The 20993-nt window shown below is 27.5% G+C and overlaps 1 protein-coding gene across 1 annotated transcript in view; it reads left to right on the top strand.

Annotated features, from left to right (window-relative positions):
• Positions 1–20993, top strand: part of LOC113385671 (myotubularin-related protein DDB_G0290005-like) — a 268319-nt gene that overhangs the window by 170987 nt on the left and 76339 nt on the right. Inside the window, exon 4 of the mRNA XM_026623515.1 lies at positions 14328–14640. Within this exon, the coding sequence (XP_026479300.1) occupies positions 14328–14640 (313 nt within the window). The remainder of the gene's footprint in view (positions 1–14327; positions 14641–20993) is intronic.

Genomic DNA, 20993 nt, shown 5'->3' with positions numbered 1-20993 from the left:
ACATCTAGAAAATCTAAATGCTATATAATAAGAAATAAAACACATAATCATAAAAATTAGCAAAACATAATATTTCAAGATTTATTTATATTCGCACTTTCTCATAACTTGCTTCTCTACAATTGACTTGAACTGACATTTAACATATAAAAGAAATTAGAAAGATTTTTAGACTTATTATTAATTTTTTACTGATGATCAATAATTATTGATTTTATTACCTTTAATTTGACAATCTTGGCAAAATATTAAATGATTTTTGTATTATTCTAGTGCTTTTGTTTAATTTCATACTTGGGCGTCTTATTCAAACTATATTTTTTAATATTTTTTATCATTTTCTTATTATTCATTTTGTATTCATATGTGATTAAAAAGTATACACTTTTTAAATAATAAACGTCAGTTCTTATATACAATTCTTAAAATTCCATCTACTTATAATAATTGACAAATACATTTATGAAATATTTACTACCGATTATATAGTTAAATTATTATTATATTATTTATGAAATTTATTTGTTGTTATGATTTCATTCATTTTTGAAATGTTATAATGTCATGCATTGAATATTCTCTTGCCTCGCCTGCATCATGCACCTGCAGTGTCTTGCAAATTTTCTTTTTTTCTTGAAGTATACAACGCACTTTAACGGTAATAAGTAGCTAGTTTAGTTTTTTGAATAAAGATTTATTCTGTTTACGATTACTTATTCTACTGAATTTTATTTTATTTTGAAATACTACCTGTTATGTTTTCTTTTGATCTTAGATAAGAAGAAAATCTTAGATACTCGTTTATCAGCTTTCAGTAACGCAATTTTGCTAGTAAAAGTATTAATCATAAATAAATGTTTGTATGTATATTCACAAAATACAGTCACATAACTTGTACATTAGTTAATCTGAAGTTTTTTGAAAGATGTTTTGTACAATCATATATGTTAAGTGCATTATTATAAATTGTTTAAATTTATTTGGTATAATTCGATACAATACGATGATGTATTTATGGAACAGAGTTCGAGCATGCGATTAATTGAGTACACAATATGGCGAAATGTGTAGAGAACACCTGACGTTTTCTGAATTTCCCAAGTCATAGCTTGCAAATACAAATATATTAACTATTAAGTTTTATAAGACTAAATAAATCTTATAAGGATTTAATATAAAGTAAATTATTAGTCGATCGTACGGTATATCCGCATATTTTTGATTATTATTTAAAGCTTCACCCAGCCTCATCCGGGTGCTTGACTTCTACATTTGAATGACTCATTCGGGCAAAGCACAAAGCCAGGAAATTCTCTGAGCCATTCAATTATTTGTGTGTTTTCCATGGGAGACATTGTTGACGCATGATTCGGCAATAAAAATTTAGTGATTATACTTTTTTATGTTGCTGTTGCTAATCCAGTTTTATTTTGTAAAATCTGTTTTAAAAATCTTTTATCTAAATCATTGGCTTTGGTTATTATGTGCAGTATTTTTCAATTTTTGTACTTAGTCAGTTCTATAAAATAAATAAGCGAAATTAATAGAAATACTGTAAAGCAAAATTTACTAAGAACTTATTATCCTATTATATTGATTATATGGGGTTGAATGTTCATTACAAAGCGTTGGTGTCAAAGCTTGATACTATTTGTTTACAAAAATCATAATAACTAAAAACAATAATTGACTAAATTAACTAAAATTATAAAACTAACAAACTAACTAAAATTTTAAATCGAAGCGCATAAATAGACAAATATATTCAGATATGATATGTGACACCATAATAAATAAAGTATTTTATTAGACGGTATAATAATGCTGGAACTTCTCGTACCGTAACGAAATATTCGAGGAATACTGAATGTTTTCAAATAGATTATTATTAATATTGTAGCATTGTCTAATATTTATGAGAATTATATAAACTGAATTGCAAAGTTGAAATTATTTGTTTAAAGTATATTAGAACTTTAGTCAGAATTAAAAATGAAATCTGATTTATTTTTGATATACAAACAATTTTTTTGAAAAAAAAAATGAAAAAAAAAGTTGAAACAAAATGTTTTTTTCCAAAATCAATTATTTTGTTAAGACAAGCAGAAAGTTCTTTGAATCATTTAAATCGGACGCTTAGTTCTCTCAAAAATTGCCATTTTTACGCATTTAGCTCCGTATCTTCGAAATGGCTGGGCCTGCCTTTGCCAAAAACTAATTAGCACATCTCCCTATCAATAGGGATCGAATGTTTTTTGAACCATTCAAATCGGTTGATCCGTGCGCCCGAAAACGTGACTGGAAAATTGTATCCATACATACAAACACACACACATTCATTTTTTATTTTGGCATTAGAGGTATGCCAAAATGTTCAGAAACCTTTGAAACGCCGAGAAATGTAAAAATTTTCAATTTCGATTTTCGGCCCATTACAATAACTTACCCTACGGGAAGTTAATAAATGGTGGCCCGAAGGCAGGTCCATGGTGTGAGAGCCACCACAAACAAATGATTCTCTTAATTAGCCGGTAATAGATGTTAGAATTTTAGAATTTATAATCGCAATGAGCCCAGTTGAAAACTATTCAGTAAACAATGAAGAATGTTTTTGTGAACGTTGCAAATGTAAAATGCAACAATATGATTTTACTAACTATAAAATAAATTTCAGTATGCCTACATTGCGTGAAATTGATTATAGAGGCGATGGTTTAAAATAATTCTTGCTTTATGTAGTATACTAATTAAAATCTAATAAAATGGTTGACATCAAGATTATTGTTGCTTATTGATTATTAACTAAAATATTATCCATATGAATGTGACTAATTAGACTAGATTTACTAACTCAACAAGTAAATTACATAGAATGTATTTAATATCAATAATGTTTTCCAAATAGTTTTGTCCTGTTGATTTTTAAAGTATTTTTGCCATAGTTTACCCATCCCTGCGAAAACAAGTGAATTTCCGGCTTTTATTTCTTGCGTCACTTGTGATTGCCTTAGCCATTGTTTCTTGGTTCGATAACTTCGATGAAGACCCACACGCATGTTTGCTGCTTAAATAATAAGTGTTTATTTATTGCTACGCCCACATCACTACCAATATGCCTTTCGGATTTTGATGAGTTTTTCATGTTGCACTTTCAAATTATCATTAAAATTTTGATATAAACTATCTGGGTAAATATCGAATTAACCAATATTTGTTTATCACACACACACACACACACTCGCAAACAAATACACACATATATATATGTGTATGTGTTTGTGAAAATGTTTCTTGATTATTTTTATTACAATCAAAATTTAGCAATCACATCTCTTTATGTTTCTTTCTATTTCCAAATTAGCTAGTAGTATTGTCGTCTTTTTTTTCAAAGCATAGGTCGATTCAATTTGATTCATGAAAGGGTCAAAGTTGATCGCTTATAATTTATTTGTGAAATATCTTAATCTTTGATTATGTATGAAAGTATAAGTATGTATGCCACCAAGTATTAAATATAATGTTGGAATTTAATAAATACATGGAAACATGATTAAGATAGTGTGAATGAGCAAGTTGATATAAAGCGACGAGCTTTTGCATGTTCTAGAAAAGTATTTTATTTGTTCAAGACAAAATGACTCTAAAATACTATTACTTCTATATTAAACACTCGTGATATACTGTAATATAAAAAATAAATTTGGGCATATTCATAATTGTAAGAGTTACAGAATAGGGTAGGACGGGGTATAAAGGTCCAATTTGACTTAGAGTTAGTGATATTGTGAAAATAAAACCAATTTTGTCACATCAAATAACACATATGAAATAAACAACTATCAGACCATGTTTAGTAAAACTTTCAGCTAATTCATCATTGTAGAAAAGTGTTTTTTTGCAGTTTTTTGAAAATTTGTGGCCTGGTCTTTTTTACCCCATAGTCGTGGTAAAATAGGACGAACAGGGGGCAAACAGAACCCATGTCTTTTAATTTTAAAGGGGTTTTACGAAATAATAGCTATAATATGCAACCAATGCAAACTGCAGAGTTAACTCTGTATATAACCTTGATGTGATATTTTGTCAGAAATATTCATTAGCAGAGTTGAAATAACGATTTATTCAATTTATCTCTTGTAAAATTACTTTAACTTAATTTACTTTTTTATTTATTATTATTATTTTTTACACCTTTGCCAGGGTAAAAGTTTCAGTTGGTCCTTTTTACATCACTCTTTTTTCTATTAATCTAACTTAAAAACAATACCTCTTATGAAACTAATAAAACAACATATACTTAAAAATCATATTAAGGCCTCGTAAACTAAACGAGTTTTCAACCAAACAAATTAACTACGAAGGAAATACTTTTGTTATGGATTTTCATGTCGTAGGATAGCTGGTCATCGTTCTTGTTCCCTCTACTTTCAAATATTGTTGTTAATTTTTTTTAACTTATTTTTGAGATATTGACGGTGGACCTTTCTATCCGCGGAACTTTAAGCCTCGCTCTACCCTAATTTATATTCGAATTGAATTCTCACAAATAGTGCAAGTCACACGTGTGCCACACGGAAATGTGTTTTAAAATGAGGTTCATAATAAAAATAATGTAAAAATAATAGTAGAATTTCGCTTTCTCAAAAACTAGTGAATGGTTGGTCCCTTATAACAATTTAGCCTAGGGACAAAATTAATATATTGTGACCACATGCCATAAAAACTAAAAAAGTTAGAAGCAGATCGAAAGTAATTATTTGATTTTGATATTCAACTATTCCAGTAGTATCTGTAAGCTTCTTTTAATGTACGTTTTTTTTAAGATTTGATTTGAAATATGATACGATACAGCATTTCTCCAACCGCATATAGATTGTTGTTCTAGAATTAATGTAGAGTAGGGCTTTTGTTGGTTACTTCTTTATAACTTTATAAATTCGAAAGCTAACGCAATGTTGGAGAATTTTATGATTATTGGAATAAATCATCGAAGATTGTTCTTTATTGATATATTTATATTGTTAGGTTTAATTGGTGACTAATTATACTGTACGTGTAGATGATAAAAAAGTAGGAACAAAGAAATGCTCGTAATATTTTGTTCTTTCAAGGCTATCATTTATCAAAGAATTCTTATTTCTTACAAAAATCATTATCAAAAGAGCGTTACATGTTAAACCACGCTCTAATTATGAAGGAACGGTAGAACGGCATAATTATAGAGATATATAAAGCAGTGTAATTAATTTTATGTGCTAAGTCACAATTTATGAACGTTTAAGTTTATCTAAATTCCTGTAGGATAAGTTATTAAAATCGTAACATATAAATTTGCCTTCATGGTTCGAAACATCCTGATCATTTTGAAAAATATAGATGTTGAGCATGTATGACTGACCATGATTTTCCACATGGTTGGAATTGTAGATTATGTTTTAAAAACATTCTGTTTTTGCATGGAAAATGCACAGCCTTTTGTTTAAAACAGAGTATTCCAGTTGGTAATTTGGCAAAAGATACAGTGCCAAAAACCACTTGCTGTATTTTATTTGATAATAACAATATGGAGTAGCTTATGAATAAATAATGAAGATACATGTTGATAGTTCTAATGAGTGTTTTATATACTGTACCCGCATTTTTATTGAGACTTCATTGCTTATTTTATTATCATATATTGACCAATATATATTAACCAAACAATAAACTGGTGGAGCATGGCATTGTGCCTTAAGGCAAGTTGCTGGAACTCTTCTTATCAGAGTTAAATATTCGAGATAAAAAATCAATAATCAATAATATAATATTTTTAATAGATAATTACAATAACTATATATTTTATCGTTCAAAGCACTTGAGAATGTTTACATTTGCATGAGATCCCGAATGAATCCATCTGAGAATATATTTCTTAATTAGAAAGCATATGAATTATATACAATTTTTAAACAGAATTGTAAATTTAATTTTTTTTTAAAGTATAAAACTTTGTGTTTTCTTGATAATTTGGAAAAAATGTGAAAATTTTGAAATTTGTATGAACCGTATAAGTGAACTCTAAAAATTAAAAATTGGTATGAAAGGGAAAAAAATTGTAACAAAGTTGGTACTTATTTTTAAAATCTCTATAAAATATCTGACAATTTTATGTGCATATGTCTAATGATCATTTTTGACCGCCGAATATCTTTTTTTTTTACTTTTTTCTCTGTATCTCCCTAACCGCTAGACCTACCTTCCCAAAAATTTAAACAATTCTTCATTTTATCTGTACAAGTAAAATATTTTGTGAATCATTCAAATCGCACGCTCCGTTATCTCAAAGTCTGAAGTACCATTCTTGGGACCTTTGTCCCGTATTTTCGAAACCGCTGGACCTGCCTTGGCCAAAAACTAATCAGCAATACGAGTCAAATGAGTCAAATGTTTTTTGAATTATTCAAATCGGTTGATTCTTGCGGCTGAAATCGTGGACGTAAAATTGTATCCAAACATACATACATACGCGCACACATACATACACGCATCCATTTTTTTCTAAGGTATGCCAAAATGTTCATAAAACTTTGATACGCGAAGATACAAAAATTTTCGTTTTCGATTTTTTTGCACAAGTAATCTATATGATCTTTTTATTTTGTATTATTTTTCTAAGCAGTAATGTTAAAATGCAATTGCATAGAATACAACATTCTTAACAAATACATCATTAATAAATTGAAATTGTAAAACTAATTGTATTTGCAATTTGAGAACTTAAATTAGAATTAATCAGAGCAGATAATAATGACACGTCATGCAATTTGTATCATAGTTCTAATTGTAAGGTTATAATTAATAAAAAGAATGTAGCCATGTTATAAAAATAATCATCAAAAAATATGTTTCAAATGTAGGTAATAAAACATTTTGCTATAAATCATCATTATTTTGTTATAGCTAGTTAACAAGATCGCCATTTGATTTAAAAGTTTAGATATAAATGTCATTTTACTCGTGAATGTTGTGACGAATTTTAATTGAATCTGTAACTTTATAGAAAAGATTATTCTTTTTATAGAAAAGATAATTTTTGGTCTTGGGTTTTTATTGAAATGATGTTGATTCAGATGAATTTTACCAAATAATACAATTTTCTCTACCAATATTTCTGCATTTGTATGCTATTGAAGTTTTTCTAAAATATAAATGAAATTATATATTTGTCTATATATGCAAATTTTAATTCCATTTATTTTATTTATCTATTTTTTCATTTATCCATTTATTATTTTAAGTCAATGAGAGATTTGTAGAAAATATTTTTAATAGAACTTTTCCTAGAATGTTGGATATTTATATTCTTCAAATTTTTCACTATCTATTTCGATTACGATTTTTATTATGAAACTATTTCAAATTGGTACACCACATAAGCATAATTAAATTGAATGGCCGTATTATTATGTTAAACAATAACTCTCATGTAAGGATTTTTGCTCGTGTTTGCCTTAATTAGCTTATTCATACTGGCATTGCCATTTTCTCACGAACGTTGGTGATATTTAGGTGACGACAGGATTCTGAACAATTCATTAAATTCATAATAAAGAATGGAATCTTGATTTCGAATGCAGAGTGCCAAAGATATGAATATTCAAGTTAATAATATTATGGACTAAGAGAATGTGACGGTTGTTTTTGGCTCATGGTTGTTATTATGTTACATATTTTTCATTTTATCAATTCAATTTTCTAATTTTAATTTAATTTTTAATTTATTTTATTTTTGTCATTGGTCTTATTTATTTTTTTTTAATGACTTCGTTCAAAAAATTTGCTAAATCTTTTGGCAGTTCTAATTATAATATAGGGTAGGGCGGGGCAGAAAGGTTCAATTTATTAAGTGAAAACCAAACCAACCCAATTATATGATAACAAATAACACTATTAAACGAACAACTCTCTGACTATGTTCACTAAAACTCCCAGCTAATTTTATTTATTTATTTTTTTATTTTGCAAAGAAATGGTCAGTATAATGATATTATAATAAGGCTCAAGTCAATATTTAGCAGATTTAATATAATTTAATTAACTATGAACTATCTTATTACTTATTCATTTATTATTTAATTTATTTACTATAAATTTATTTATATTTGATTAATTTTAATTATTTTTAAATATAAATAGTTTGTTTGTTGCAAGTATATTTTAACAATTTATAAGTATTTTAATAAGATTTACAATACTTTTATAATATAATTATTTTGTTTAACAAATTTTAGGTTATTTTATGATATTTTAACAAATTTATATGTGTTTTACATTATAATCATCATTATTATTATTTTTTCACAAATTGATATGTATTTTTAAAGTATTAGTATTTTCTTTTACAAATTTTTAGGTATTTTAATAAAAGAAATAATTGGTTTCACAATTTTTTAAGTGTTTTTAAATTATAAGTTTTTAGTTAAATAATTAATAAGTATTTTAACAATTACAATTATATAAAAATAGTAATTATAAAAATAATAATAATAGTAATTTAGAAGTGTTTTTGCAACAAAAGTATTTAGTAGAAATGAGTTTGTTGCTAATTTTCAAAAATTTTGTTACCATGTTCTCTTTATCCCATGGGCGGGGTAAAATGGGACGGCTAAGCGACAAATTGTTATTTTTAAATTTAACAATTAGTTATTTTTAATTTTAAAAGGATATTACAAAATAGTAGCTATATTATCTAACCAATGCAAAATATAAATTTTATGTGAACATTTTTTACAGAGATAACTCTGTATATAACCTTGATCTGGTATTTTGGTAGAAATATTTATTAGCAAAGTTGGAATAACTGTTTATTTAATTTATTCATTGTTAAATTGCATTTTTTAACTTAATTTACTTTTTTATTTACTATATTTTATTGTTTACACTTTTGTCAGAGTAAGGGTTCAGTTGGTACTTTTTACCTCACCCCTTACTGTATAAATCCTCGATATGATATTTGTCAAAAATATTCATCAGCAGATGTTGAATAAACATTATTTTAATTTATTTCTGTAAAATTGCATTTTTTGACTAAATTTATTTTTTTATTTGCTATATTTGATTGTTAACAGTCTGAAGGTTCAGTAGATCTTTTTTACACGCAAAAACTTTTATATAGGTTATATAAAAAACTGTTGGAGTAACAACAACTAAACAACAGCGCTCACAATTAAAGAAAACTAACTACGAAAGGAAACACTTTTGTTATGATTTTTCAAAAAATTACGTTTATCTCCCGATACCAACGTCGTATCAATCGAGGATGCCTGATTATACATTTTTTCTTTCTACTTTAAAAAAATCCTAACTTCATTTGTGATATCGGTGGTCGACCTTTTTACCAGCCGACCTTTAAACCTCGATGTACTCTATTGGTTTTGATTTATTATATGAAATAAAAGTTTAAAGTTTATTTTGTATTAAATTTTGCAAATATGTACACTTCAGTTGTTTTTATACATTTTTTTTTTTTCATTTTTGTTATTTCTTTAAATGTTTGTCTTCATGTCAATTTAACGCAAGCGTCATGCACTAGAAGCAACTTTGAAATCAAATAATTTTACTTTATTATTATGAATGACTCTGACTTGAATTTGTGTTCATTGTTTGTATTGCGAAACTGGGAAAGTTTTTATGCTTTGTCGCGGTTATTTCGTTATTTTGTCACATGCTCGATTAGTACACATACTATATGACATAATGTAATGAGCATTGAAAGTATGAACATTCTTGGGAATATAATACCTGTTCAATTACTGGCGATAAAACTGAAGCATTCCATGAGTTTTGAATTTGAAGGAATCCCGACCTATATTGAAAAATGTCTGAAAAGACATTTTGTGAAGTTTTGGCAGCTATGAAAGCATAGTTTGTACTTTTTTGATTAACTTTCAAAACAGAGATCAGCACACAGCACAAAACGATAATTGTGATTTCTCAAATAATTTGAATAAGTAGTACTTAAAATATTATAATTTGAGTATAGCATTTTTCAAAATGTTTTTACATAAAGTTTATCATTACGTGTCATTTGCATGGCAATATTTGATAATAAACACTAAAGTTTATATAGATAAAAAATCATATGATGAATTTAATATCTAATAGTGTATAAATGCCAGAATACCCCTCGAGAACGATGTGCAACAAGCAATTCTTACGTGCAAATTAACATAATAGTTGTAAGTAAATTTCACAGAACTTTGTGTAATAGAATATAAAACCAAAACCCTTTTTTGATATTGTTGTATTTATGTGTTACATAGTTATAGAATTTATGTAAACTCTCCTTCGATAACTCAGGTTGTTCGGTTATAATTTAACCCTTGTAGCTGTGGACTGTTTTAAACATAGATTTGTTGTATATTATGTATTTATTGCAGTTCTAATTACAATCACTGATTTGTTACTAAGTTATAATGAAAGAAGATATATTCATACGTTATTTATTATACATGTTGTTAAGCGGACTTTATTTTTAAAAGTGAACAATTAGTTCAATTAAAACATTTCGCTACCCCATCTACCAGTGGTAGCAACCATTTCGTGTAAAGCTTAATGCCCTGAAGGTTGTCACCTTCATGGCCAATATAATAAAACGAAAATACGTCTGAACAATTGTATGTTTATAAATTCGGGGATGAAACTTCTAATTATCTAAAAATAGTTTTGATCCAAATTGATGGATTATTAAAGAGAATTGTGAGAAAAACTGCAGAACCTACATAGAACAAGTATGCATTAAAAACAAAAAATGTCAATAAATTATAAATAGTTTTTGGTTTAGGTGTGAATTTGATAAACCTACTTTACTAACGAAAACAGTAGATATTAAAGCAAATAAATAAGTATAATTTATTAATTATTATACTCGAGTATCATTGCAAATATAAATTTATAAAAACCTTTCCAATTATAATGGAAAAGACACAAGGTTGTTGGCAACAATCTGTAATTTCAGATTGGTAGAAGTTTTTAATTCTTGTTCTAATCATAAGCATTTTACTACAATAGTATTTTGAGTAATTCAATTTTTTAAACATCTAAAGTTACTATCTGAAAATGCTTGACTGGCTGAATTATTATCGAAAGATGTGTCTGAATCGTGTATTATAAATAGTTTTGGCAGTTTTGTGGTGATCAATTTTCACTTATTTTTGGACCGTATCGGCCTAGAGTTTCAAATTGTACGCAATGTCCTTTCATCAGTTTTAGTAGTCAAATGAAGATTTGTTTCGACATTATTCGAAGCGAATTTTAGCAAATCATTTTCTGAAAATTTAATTTTGTCTTTTTTTTATAATTGGCCATATTAACAACACATTAATTAATTCATCCACTGTTTCACCTTATAACTATATTTTTGCTATTATTTTTTATTGTTTATTTAAATATTTGTTAAAATATTCAGTCAATACGCGGATGTTAGAAAAAATACTTTATAAATTTGATATGAATCTATGATTTTGATTTATAATTAATTATGTATAACTATATTTTGCACAACGATTTTGTAATTTAGAATAATGTCTATTTTTATGTGTATATTTATTATGTTAAGAATATATAATTTAAAAGAACCATGAAAATTCTCATTTACATTATGAGGTCAATTAGTGGGTGTATCCGACTCGGTCAATTAAATAGGACCCAAAATTAAAATTTTAGTTGATATTGCATATTTAATATTTTTAAGTGCAATGGACCTTTTTTTGTTTCCTGTATCATGTATTATGACCTTCAAATTTAATTATTTTCTGCTTATTTATTATAACAACAATTATTTGTAATTGATGATAATGTCAATTTGTAATGATTATCCGAATGAGTATGAGCCAGCTTACACTTAAATTGCTTTCATTTAATATCAGAAGATAGTATATCTTGCTGGAATAATATCATGAAATGTTCTATGATATACGTGACTAATCTGTGATTATATTGTAAAACATCCGCATTTTTATCACAAACATATATATTTGCACGAAATCCCAAGCAAATCGCGCGTTGCTTATTTAATCTAATGATATTAAATTATCAAATTAAACTATAATTTTATAAATATGCTTATATTTTATTTCATTTCATTATATACATATATATCCCAGAAAAAATTAAAATCATTACGCTGTTTTAATATAAACTTGTGCATTATATTTTCGTGATAAAAAAAATAGTAAAGTACTTTCTCTCTTCATATATTTCATATTTCAAATTCCTATATATTATATTATTCACGTCGAATGATATAACAGATAAAATATCATTACGTCTTCTAATGAAGTTTTAAGATCATTAGAAGTGAAGATTCATCAATAACTATCAACACGCTTTCTTTTAATTAAACTATTTTATAGATTTTGAATCGCTTTCTATAATAATAAATTAAGCATTGACATACCATTATCAAAATTTGATTTGCTTTATAAGTGAATGTTGAGACTGATTAGTTTTTGTGATTGTATCATCTTTTCATTTCGATTTTAAGCGATTTTTTCAACCGGCACATCCATTTTATTTAACCAGTTAACTGTGTCGCCCGCATGGAACAGACTGCCTATTTGCCAGAATCAATGGAAAATTTTGTTATGAAGTAAAGTGCCACTTTACAGCTATTTCATATTATCATAGCTTCAAAATATTCTAAATATCTTGAATTTGTTTTTTGCAAGTATTGCAATCTATATAGCCAATGGTTGAAGATATGAAAATAATACCTATGACGAGTATATTCGTCAATAAAGAAATTTTGCCACTGCTCCATGACGAGTTTATTCACCAATCACCATTAACTGGTTAACTGAAATTCTTTTGTAAATTTAGTTCAATTGCTTTTGGGGCCGTTCAAGTATTACGTAAGCACTATAGGGGGGCAGGGGGGTTGTTGATCTGCTTATTTTGGGTTGACATGGGGGCAGGGGAGTCTGGATGATGATTACGTCATAGGTAGTATTTTTATTTTTTTACATTAATTTCAAAATGTTCGCGTAAGCATGGGGGTAGGGGGTAAGAGCTTTGCTTACTTTTGCTGACAAGGGGGATGGGGAGGGGGTAAATAATTGTAATAAATCTGCTTACGTAATACTTGAACGTAATTTTTTAATTTTTATAAAGCAATTATTGCCAATTAGTATTATCTTTTTTTAGTTCTGTGAAAATCTCATTTTAAGCTATGTCTTTTACATTTTCAATAGCTTCAGAAATATGAAATCATACTTCTATATATTTATTTGAGTAATCCATGGCGTCAAGCGCACGAACAAGCAGACGGGGTCGTGAGTTCCAATCACGCTCAGCGATGTCCATTTCTTTTTGAAAACATAGATCAAAATAATGTTCATAATTCGATTCCTATTGATAGAGAGATGTGCTGATTAGTTTTTGGCATAGAAATCGAGTTTTTGAGACGGAGTATCCGAATTTAATGATCCAAAAAATATTCAATTTATAATGATTAGGAGAAGTGGTTACTAGTTTTTGGCAAAGGCAGGTCCGGCCATTTCGAAAATACATAGCTAAATGTAAAAAAATGGCAGTTCTTGAGAGAAGGAGCATCCGATTTGAATGGTTTAAAAACTTTCTGCTTGTGTTAGCAAAACAACTGCTTCGGGAAAAAAAATTTTTTTTTTTTTTTGTATATCGAAATTAATTCAGATTTTAATTTTAATTCTTTCTAAGTTCTAAAAATTACATAAATAAATGATACTTTAATTAAATGATCTTAAATATTTCTTATGAATATTAGAAAATTTTACAGTATTTATAATAATCTATTTGAAAACATTTAATATTTCTCGAACATTTCGTTACGTTACGGGAAGTTTCAGCAATTTGCCCTAAGGCTTGATGCCATACACCACTACTTTTATTGTTTTTTAATCTAATAATGTCAAAAATGTACTAATTATGAACAAACAACTATATTATAGTTCTGCCTAGTTATTCGTCTTTTTTAAATTATATAAGAAAGGTAATATTATTCATGTTTATAGAGTAGGAATCACAATGGAAATATGTTAACTTCGCAGATAATATCCAATAAAAGGCGGTGGGATCTATTTAAGAATATTTGGCAAAGCTTTGAAATTTTGAGATATTAAAATTTAATAGACAATCTACCAAATGGCAGACAACATTTCTATAAGTTTAATTTTTATAGAATAATTATTGTAAATATGTACACGTGCTTTGAAATGTGTACTTTATTTAATTCTGGAACAAAATGTCTTGTCAAAGGCTATAAGTTCTGTTTCTATATACCTTAATATTAATTTCATTTACATCAATTTCAGGAACTGCAGAATGAAGTCGGTGCGCTGCTCGAATTCCGCGATCTCGTCATCGAGACGTTCCCCAATCTTCGTTCCAGGATGTCAGCTGCTAATTCAGCGAACTCCTCGGCGTCCTCCTCCACGTTGGCGACCGCCAACGGTCATCACCACTTGCATCACCATGGGATGGCACCCGGTGTCGGTGTTTCAGGGACCACCAACGGACACCTTTCGCATCAAAGTAGAACCGCCGACTGGGAATCAGGGACCAGAGTTAGGAGGAGGCCGATTAAGGAGCAGCAGAAATGCACGCAGGAGACTAGCGTCAATGGAGGTGAGTCGATTGTTCAGATGATTTATTTTAATGATAGACCATATGACTCAATGAAAAAATCCAATAAACAACGTGGGGATTTTTAGATCGATGGATTTTTTTGTTGATTGTTTTGAAAGTGTCAAAAGCTTTTGGTTAGTTGGTTGATTTTATTGCTTTTATTTTAATATATCACATTCCTTATTAATTCACGTAATCAAAAACTGTATTAAAATTAATTAAAGGTATCTACAGCTATTATATTTCTTGTAATTCTTAGGGACCAACTCCATAGAGCTGGTCACATTTCTAAGTTGTCTATACTTTACCAAATAATTATGCCTTTTTGTGAGTTTATGTATAAATCTCAATTCTATAAATATCAACATTACCAATATCAATATTTATGACCTTTGCTAGGTTTTTTAATCTATAATAACGTTTTCATATACAGAAGTTCGAAAATCATAAGCCGCAGTGACTTGAAAGTCACATAATTCATTATAGCAAGAAATGTCTTTAATTAGAATGTTTTATTTTTCGTTTATTTATATAGGCTTATAATTACTGGATATGTAGGATTATAATTTTTGTTTTCATAATTTTTTTATGTAAGATAAAAGTTTTCTCCGTTGAATCCATCTAATGACGATTATAAACAATGAATTTTAAGGACTTAAACACTATTTTTTTTGAACAAATATTGATAATCTTTCTATATTTGATACAAAGACAATTTATGGATATACGAATTGCTATTATAAACTCAGAACCACTCGATAATTCTAATAATAAACTAGTGAGGTGTATGGCATAGTTTTGAAAAAAAAAATTAAATTTTGAAACATTTTTTTTCCAAAATCAATTATTTTGTTAAAACAAGCAGAACGTTCTTTGAATCATTTAAAACGGACGTTTAGTTCTCTCAAAAACTGCTATTTTTTGCACATTTAGCTCTGTATCTTCGAATTGGCCAGGCCTGCCTTTGCTAAAAACTGATAACCACTTCTCCCAATCATTACTTAATTGATTTTTTTAGATCATTCAAATCGGATGCTCCATTCTGCACTCTTTGCTCTTTATCTCCGTAACTGCTGGGCGTGCCTTTACCAAAAACTAATCAGCACATCTCCCTATCAATAGGAATCGAATGTTTTTTGAACCATTCAAATCGGTTGATCCGTGCGCCCGAAAACGTGAACGAAAAAATTTGGACACACAAAACACACACACATTCATTTTTTCTGAGGTATGCCAAAATGTTCAGAAACCTTCAAAACGTCGAGAAATTCAAAAATTATCAATTTCGATTTTTGGACGATTACAATAACTTACCTTACGGGAAGTTAAAAATAGTAGTTTGCTCGAAGGCAGGTCCAGCCGTGGTGTGAGAGCACCACAATTTTATTCCCCTTCCTTGTCTATTATTCCTATTACCATTTTATTACCTTTATTCACTTTTTTATAAATTTTTATGCATTTTCCTTACCAAACTTCTGCTTCCATGAATCCTGGTCCCCTGTGCTTCAGCTTTCAGTTTCATCCAACCATCTGCATTCTTCTTCTTACCAATCCTTTTAGTTCTCGGGCCCTTGATACTAAAATTTAAATTTCTCATTTAAATTTTTGATTTATTCGTGATTTTGTAGTAACTCTATAATGATCTAATTTTTCTCGCATTTACAACTCTTTATAATCATTTTATCACGGCTCCACTTAAACATACATTGTGTGCAAACTTTCCTATGCGTGCAGCTAATATTTCATAGATTAATTCTTTTTCATTGTGTTCATAAAATATATAAGTCACAACTTTCTACATTGAATTTTATAATGTACACGAAGTATAGGAAATATAACAATCAGGTTGTTTTTAATACAAATGACAATTTAATGGAGATCAGAATAGAAATACAATTGGCTTAATAAATTGTTTACAATGTTACTGAAAGAGAAAACTACCTAAATTGAATAATAAAATTGACTGTATTTGGTGTAGGTTAAGATTTATACTAGTTTACCATATAGACAGAAATCATATAAGGGTCAAAATTTTTTGGCCAATGAAGCATTTCGCAATTCGGATTTTGTTTTATTTATATTTAAATATCGACTTGCGAAAATTGACTATTTTTGAAAAGATCATTTTTCTACAATCATGCAAATATAATAATGTTAAGATAATTATATTGCCACTACTAAGACAACAGTAATTATCTTTTTAATTAGATTTATGTAATGAAATATGAAATTCAATTTAATACTTGTTTATTAGCCTTGCTTCTTAAGGTATAAAAACACCATAGGTCAATGTCTGACTCTCATGGCTTATGATGAAATTAATTATGAGTATGTTCATTTAATTTAATCCATCATCAATTAATAGATTTTTCAATTGTTCTAATTTAAAGAGTTATTGTAAATACCTATGTATTACAAATTTTTGAAACTGCAGTTGGTAGAACAAATTATTCTCTCCAAATACTATAAAATATCAGCTTATTATCGAGTAATTTGGATATTAGCAAGCGCTTTATTGTATAGATATTCTTTAATAATTATTGTATTGAAAATAACATTAAAACTCAATATTTCTGATAAGTGTAAACTGATTATTAAATACATCTAGCGGAAATATATTCTTTTAATGCTCTGAACGAACATCAATCCTAAGATAAACCGTTTCTTAAGTTGTTTTTAACGGAGAATAAAATTCTGAATCATTTTATTAATCTGAGAAGAAGTAGACATTAAGCATGCCTGAATCGATCGATAGTTATTGATAATCTTTGTACAGCTATAATCTACATTTTTCCAGATATATTTCATATTGAGTGTTTATTATATATTTTTATGATCCAAGATATTATAGTAGATTTTAATGCCGTTGTATAGATTATTTTCTCAGGACATCAGTCAATATAAATAAATATGTTGTCACATATAAATATATGAAAATAATGTATAAGCAATTTTGGACTTATTGCGTTATTTATCAAATTGAGTTATAAATTTTATCTGCCAAACATCATATACTGTTGACTGTATTTTATATTATTTTAATTTCTGGCGCATCTCAGCTGCTTTTCGGCAATAATAATGTTACATTTACATTCTAATTGTTACAATTACAATTATATTCTAATATTGTCTAGGCTCATAATTTCAGCTAAATTCAAATTTCACGTTAATTGACATTTCTAGCAGATGACAATTCAAATGTTTTTAATGTCAAACAATGATAAGTGTTTTTTTTTGTAATTTTTGCCATCTATTTCTACAATATTACTACAGTTTTATCGTTCATTAAATCTTGAAAATTTCTTTTGACAAACTCTAAAAAGAATTATCAAAATCAGAATAACCATTTAGAAGCATTTCAAATCATACACCAGTACAGAAGAATTTTATATATAAGAATATATAATTTTGTATGCGCTTATGTACAAAATATTTCTAATAATAATTTAATCATTTATTTTTACTTATTAGATAACTTTACTCGGACAGATAGTGATATGACTATTAACAAATATATAATTTATTTTTTCTAGATAACTTTTATTCGGTTCTTTATATTAAAAATTATAAATAATTTATTAGCTAATGGTTTAACATCATTTATATTTCAACATACTTCTGGATTATTATTGTTTTAAATATCGTATAATGCTATTGATGGAAATAAGCTGTGTAATTCTGTTTTATTAGAAGAGAAATTTCCATGTAATTAAAGAAATAGACACTTTTCCTGACAATTTATATAATTCCTTCAATTTGATCCATCATTTGTAATTATGCCGTCTTATTTTATGATTGTGCAACTCATAAAAATCGAAAGAAAATCTAGATGACTGGTTAGAAGAATATTATGCGACTATCAAAAGATTAAATCACGCAGAGTTAATAGTAAAACTTGTTCATGTTTCATGTTCAGTTGTTACGTATCAAGGTTGATTTCAATAATTGTTACGAGATTTTGATGCGTAAGATATTATTTTAAATTTTGTACTTCTCATAGGACAGATATAAATCAATCTTATTTTTTTGTAGTTGTATCACGACCACTTACTTCTTTAAAGATTTGGTAAACATTCATCTTGCCAGGAATGAGAACTAGTGGTGCAAGGCATTATGCCTTACAGCAAATTGCTGGAACTTTTGGTACCGTAATTAAACATTCTAGGAATAAAAATCATCAAAAATCAATTAAAATTGGTCAATGATTAATAATAATTGCTTCAAATATTTCAAATAATTATTATAAAATCTGTGAATCTCATCGTTGGTTTTTCATAGATCTAATATAATATGAAATAACTGATAATATGATGTCTCCAAAATGACCATTTTTGACTATCAAATGATAACCTCAACATTTTTTTCATCTCCGAAACCGCTGCACCTACTACGTTTGCCAAATAATCAGTTCTTCACACTCTCAACGCAAGTAAAAAATTTATTGAATCATTCTAATCGGATACTCCGTTTATTCAAGAACTGATATTTTTGCTCTTTTACCGTATTTTCGAAACGACTGTGTCTGTCTTTACCAAAAACTAATTAGCACGTGTTCCCATTAATACGAATCGAATGCTGTTTGAATTATTCAAATCGAATGCCTAATTCTTTCAAAAATGGTTGTTTTTTTCACTTTTTGCTCCGTATCTCCAAACTGGCTGGACCTGCCAAAGACAAAGATATGCAAAAATTGTTTTTTCGATTTTTTTGCAATTACTACAACTCATCCTACGAGAAGTCAAAAAAAAAAACTTTTTTAAAAAACTCTTTAATTTAATATTAAATTTTTTATATAAAAATATATATTTCAAAAATTTTATTTAAAAAACGACAAAAAAATAGACTTGGATTTTTCCAAAACTGAGGATTTTGACAAAAAGTCTGATCAAAGTCTGAGAACGTATTTAGTTTCGAAACACCATACTATATAAGACTTCTGATTTTAATTTCGATTTACTGTTGCTAACACTATATTGTATATTATTTTATTTATACATTTATTTATACACATTACACATATATTATTTATAAGGCAATTACATTTCAAAATTGATATTTTTTTAATAATTAAATATTTAAATCATTAGTAACTTTACTATGCTTTTAAATGACTCACCAATAGTATTTCTTAGAATTTGTTCGCGCACATATTAACTTGCGTCATCATCGCAATGAAATTTCAACATTCGCTTGCACATTATTTTTTAATAGATTTATGTACTGGTTATAATTTTATTTGTAGGAAATAGGTTTACTATGTAAACGAAGAATAATATAAGAAATATTATAAAACACACTATAATTATTAAATTTCAATATAACTCCAATTTTTTACACAATTTGATTTGTAACATATTTTAAAATGATTCAAAATAGGGGTTTTATTGTATTTGACTCTATTGCTCTTTAACGTTAAGTACGCATTTGATATTTCCAATTAATTTTTAAAACATTTATTTAATTTATATATTTGGCCTGCAATCAGAACGATGTGTACTATGTATATTGTATATTACGATATAATTATTTAACCTGGTGATTTAATAAGGCAACCTAGTAGATATTTGACCATTCTCTTTCTGATGAAATTATATTAGATATATTTTTCATAGTAATATGAGTATATATGCAATAATGCCCTAACAGTCTATTTCTACATGATCTGTGAAAGTGAAAATATGAAATTACTACTGCATGATATCATGCTGGCCAAGATGGGTATCGACTCCGGAGTAGTTGCTAATTCACGTTCCTTGCATGGCTTTATTTCGAAAATAGTTATAGACAGTTTGGAAAATACAATGTTTTGATAGAAACTTAAGACTTAAACCTAAAACTTCTTTAGGCAAGACTAGGGTGTAAATCAGAGAAAATGCAACGGAAATGAGTTACAATGAGATTGGTTCTTTTGTTAAGATAAAGTTGTACATTTGGATAAATAATGAACGAACTGATATTTAGTCATTACTTTGTTACTCTATATAAGTAACAAAGTAAAATAAAAATTATATGGAGTATTCAACAACTTATTCATTAGCAACTACATAATTTCTCTGATGAAGATTAAAGTTTTATAAATACAGTTTACCATTATTTCTTGTTTTGATTTCAATATCAAGTTTCACTCGGATCGATTAATTTTTTAGACGATAAACTAAATTTAACAAAAAAATAATTATCTATTTCAATCAACTGCGAGATATGGTACCACTATTAATGAAGCTTTCTCAACAAATTTAAAGAATTTGCTGATTGGATTTGTCTCAGCTCTCGTTATCTCAAACAAACCTATTATATTTGAAGTATGATAGTAATTAATTGTTTTAAAATAACATTATTTACATTTTAACATA

This window comes from Ctenocephalides felis, unplaced genomic scaffold (genome assembly GCF_003426905.1).
Source record: "Ctenocephalides felis isolate EL2017-DRISC unplaced genomic scaffold, ASM342690v1 CF-g0.4_SCAFFOLD_03571, whole genome shotgun sequence".
Classification (NCBI taxonomy): domain Eukaryota; kingdom Metazoa; phylum Arthropoda; class Insecta; order Siphonaptera; family Pulicidae; genus Ctenocephalides; species Ctenocephalides felis.
This window is presented reverse-complemented; position numbering and strand designations above follow the sequence as displayed.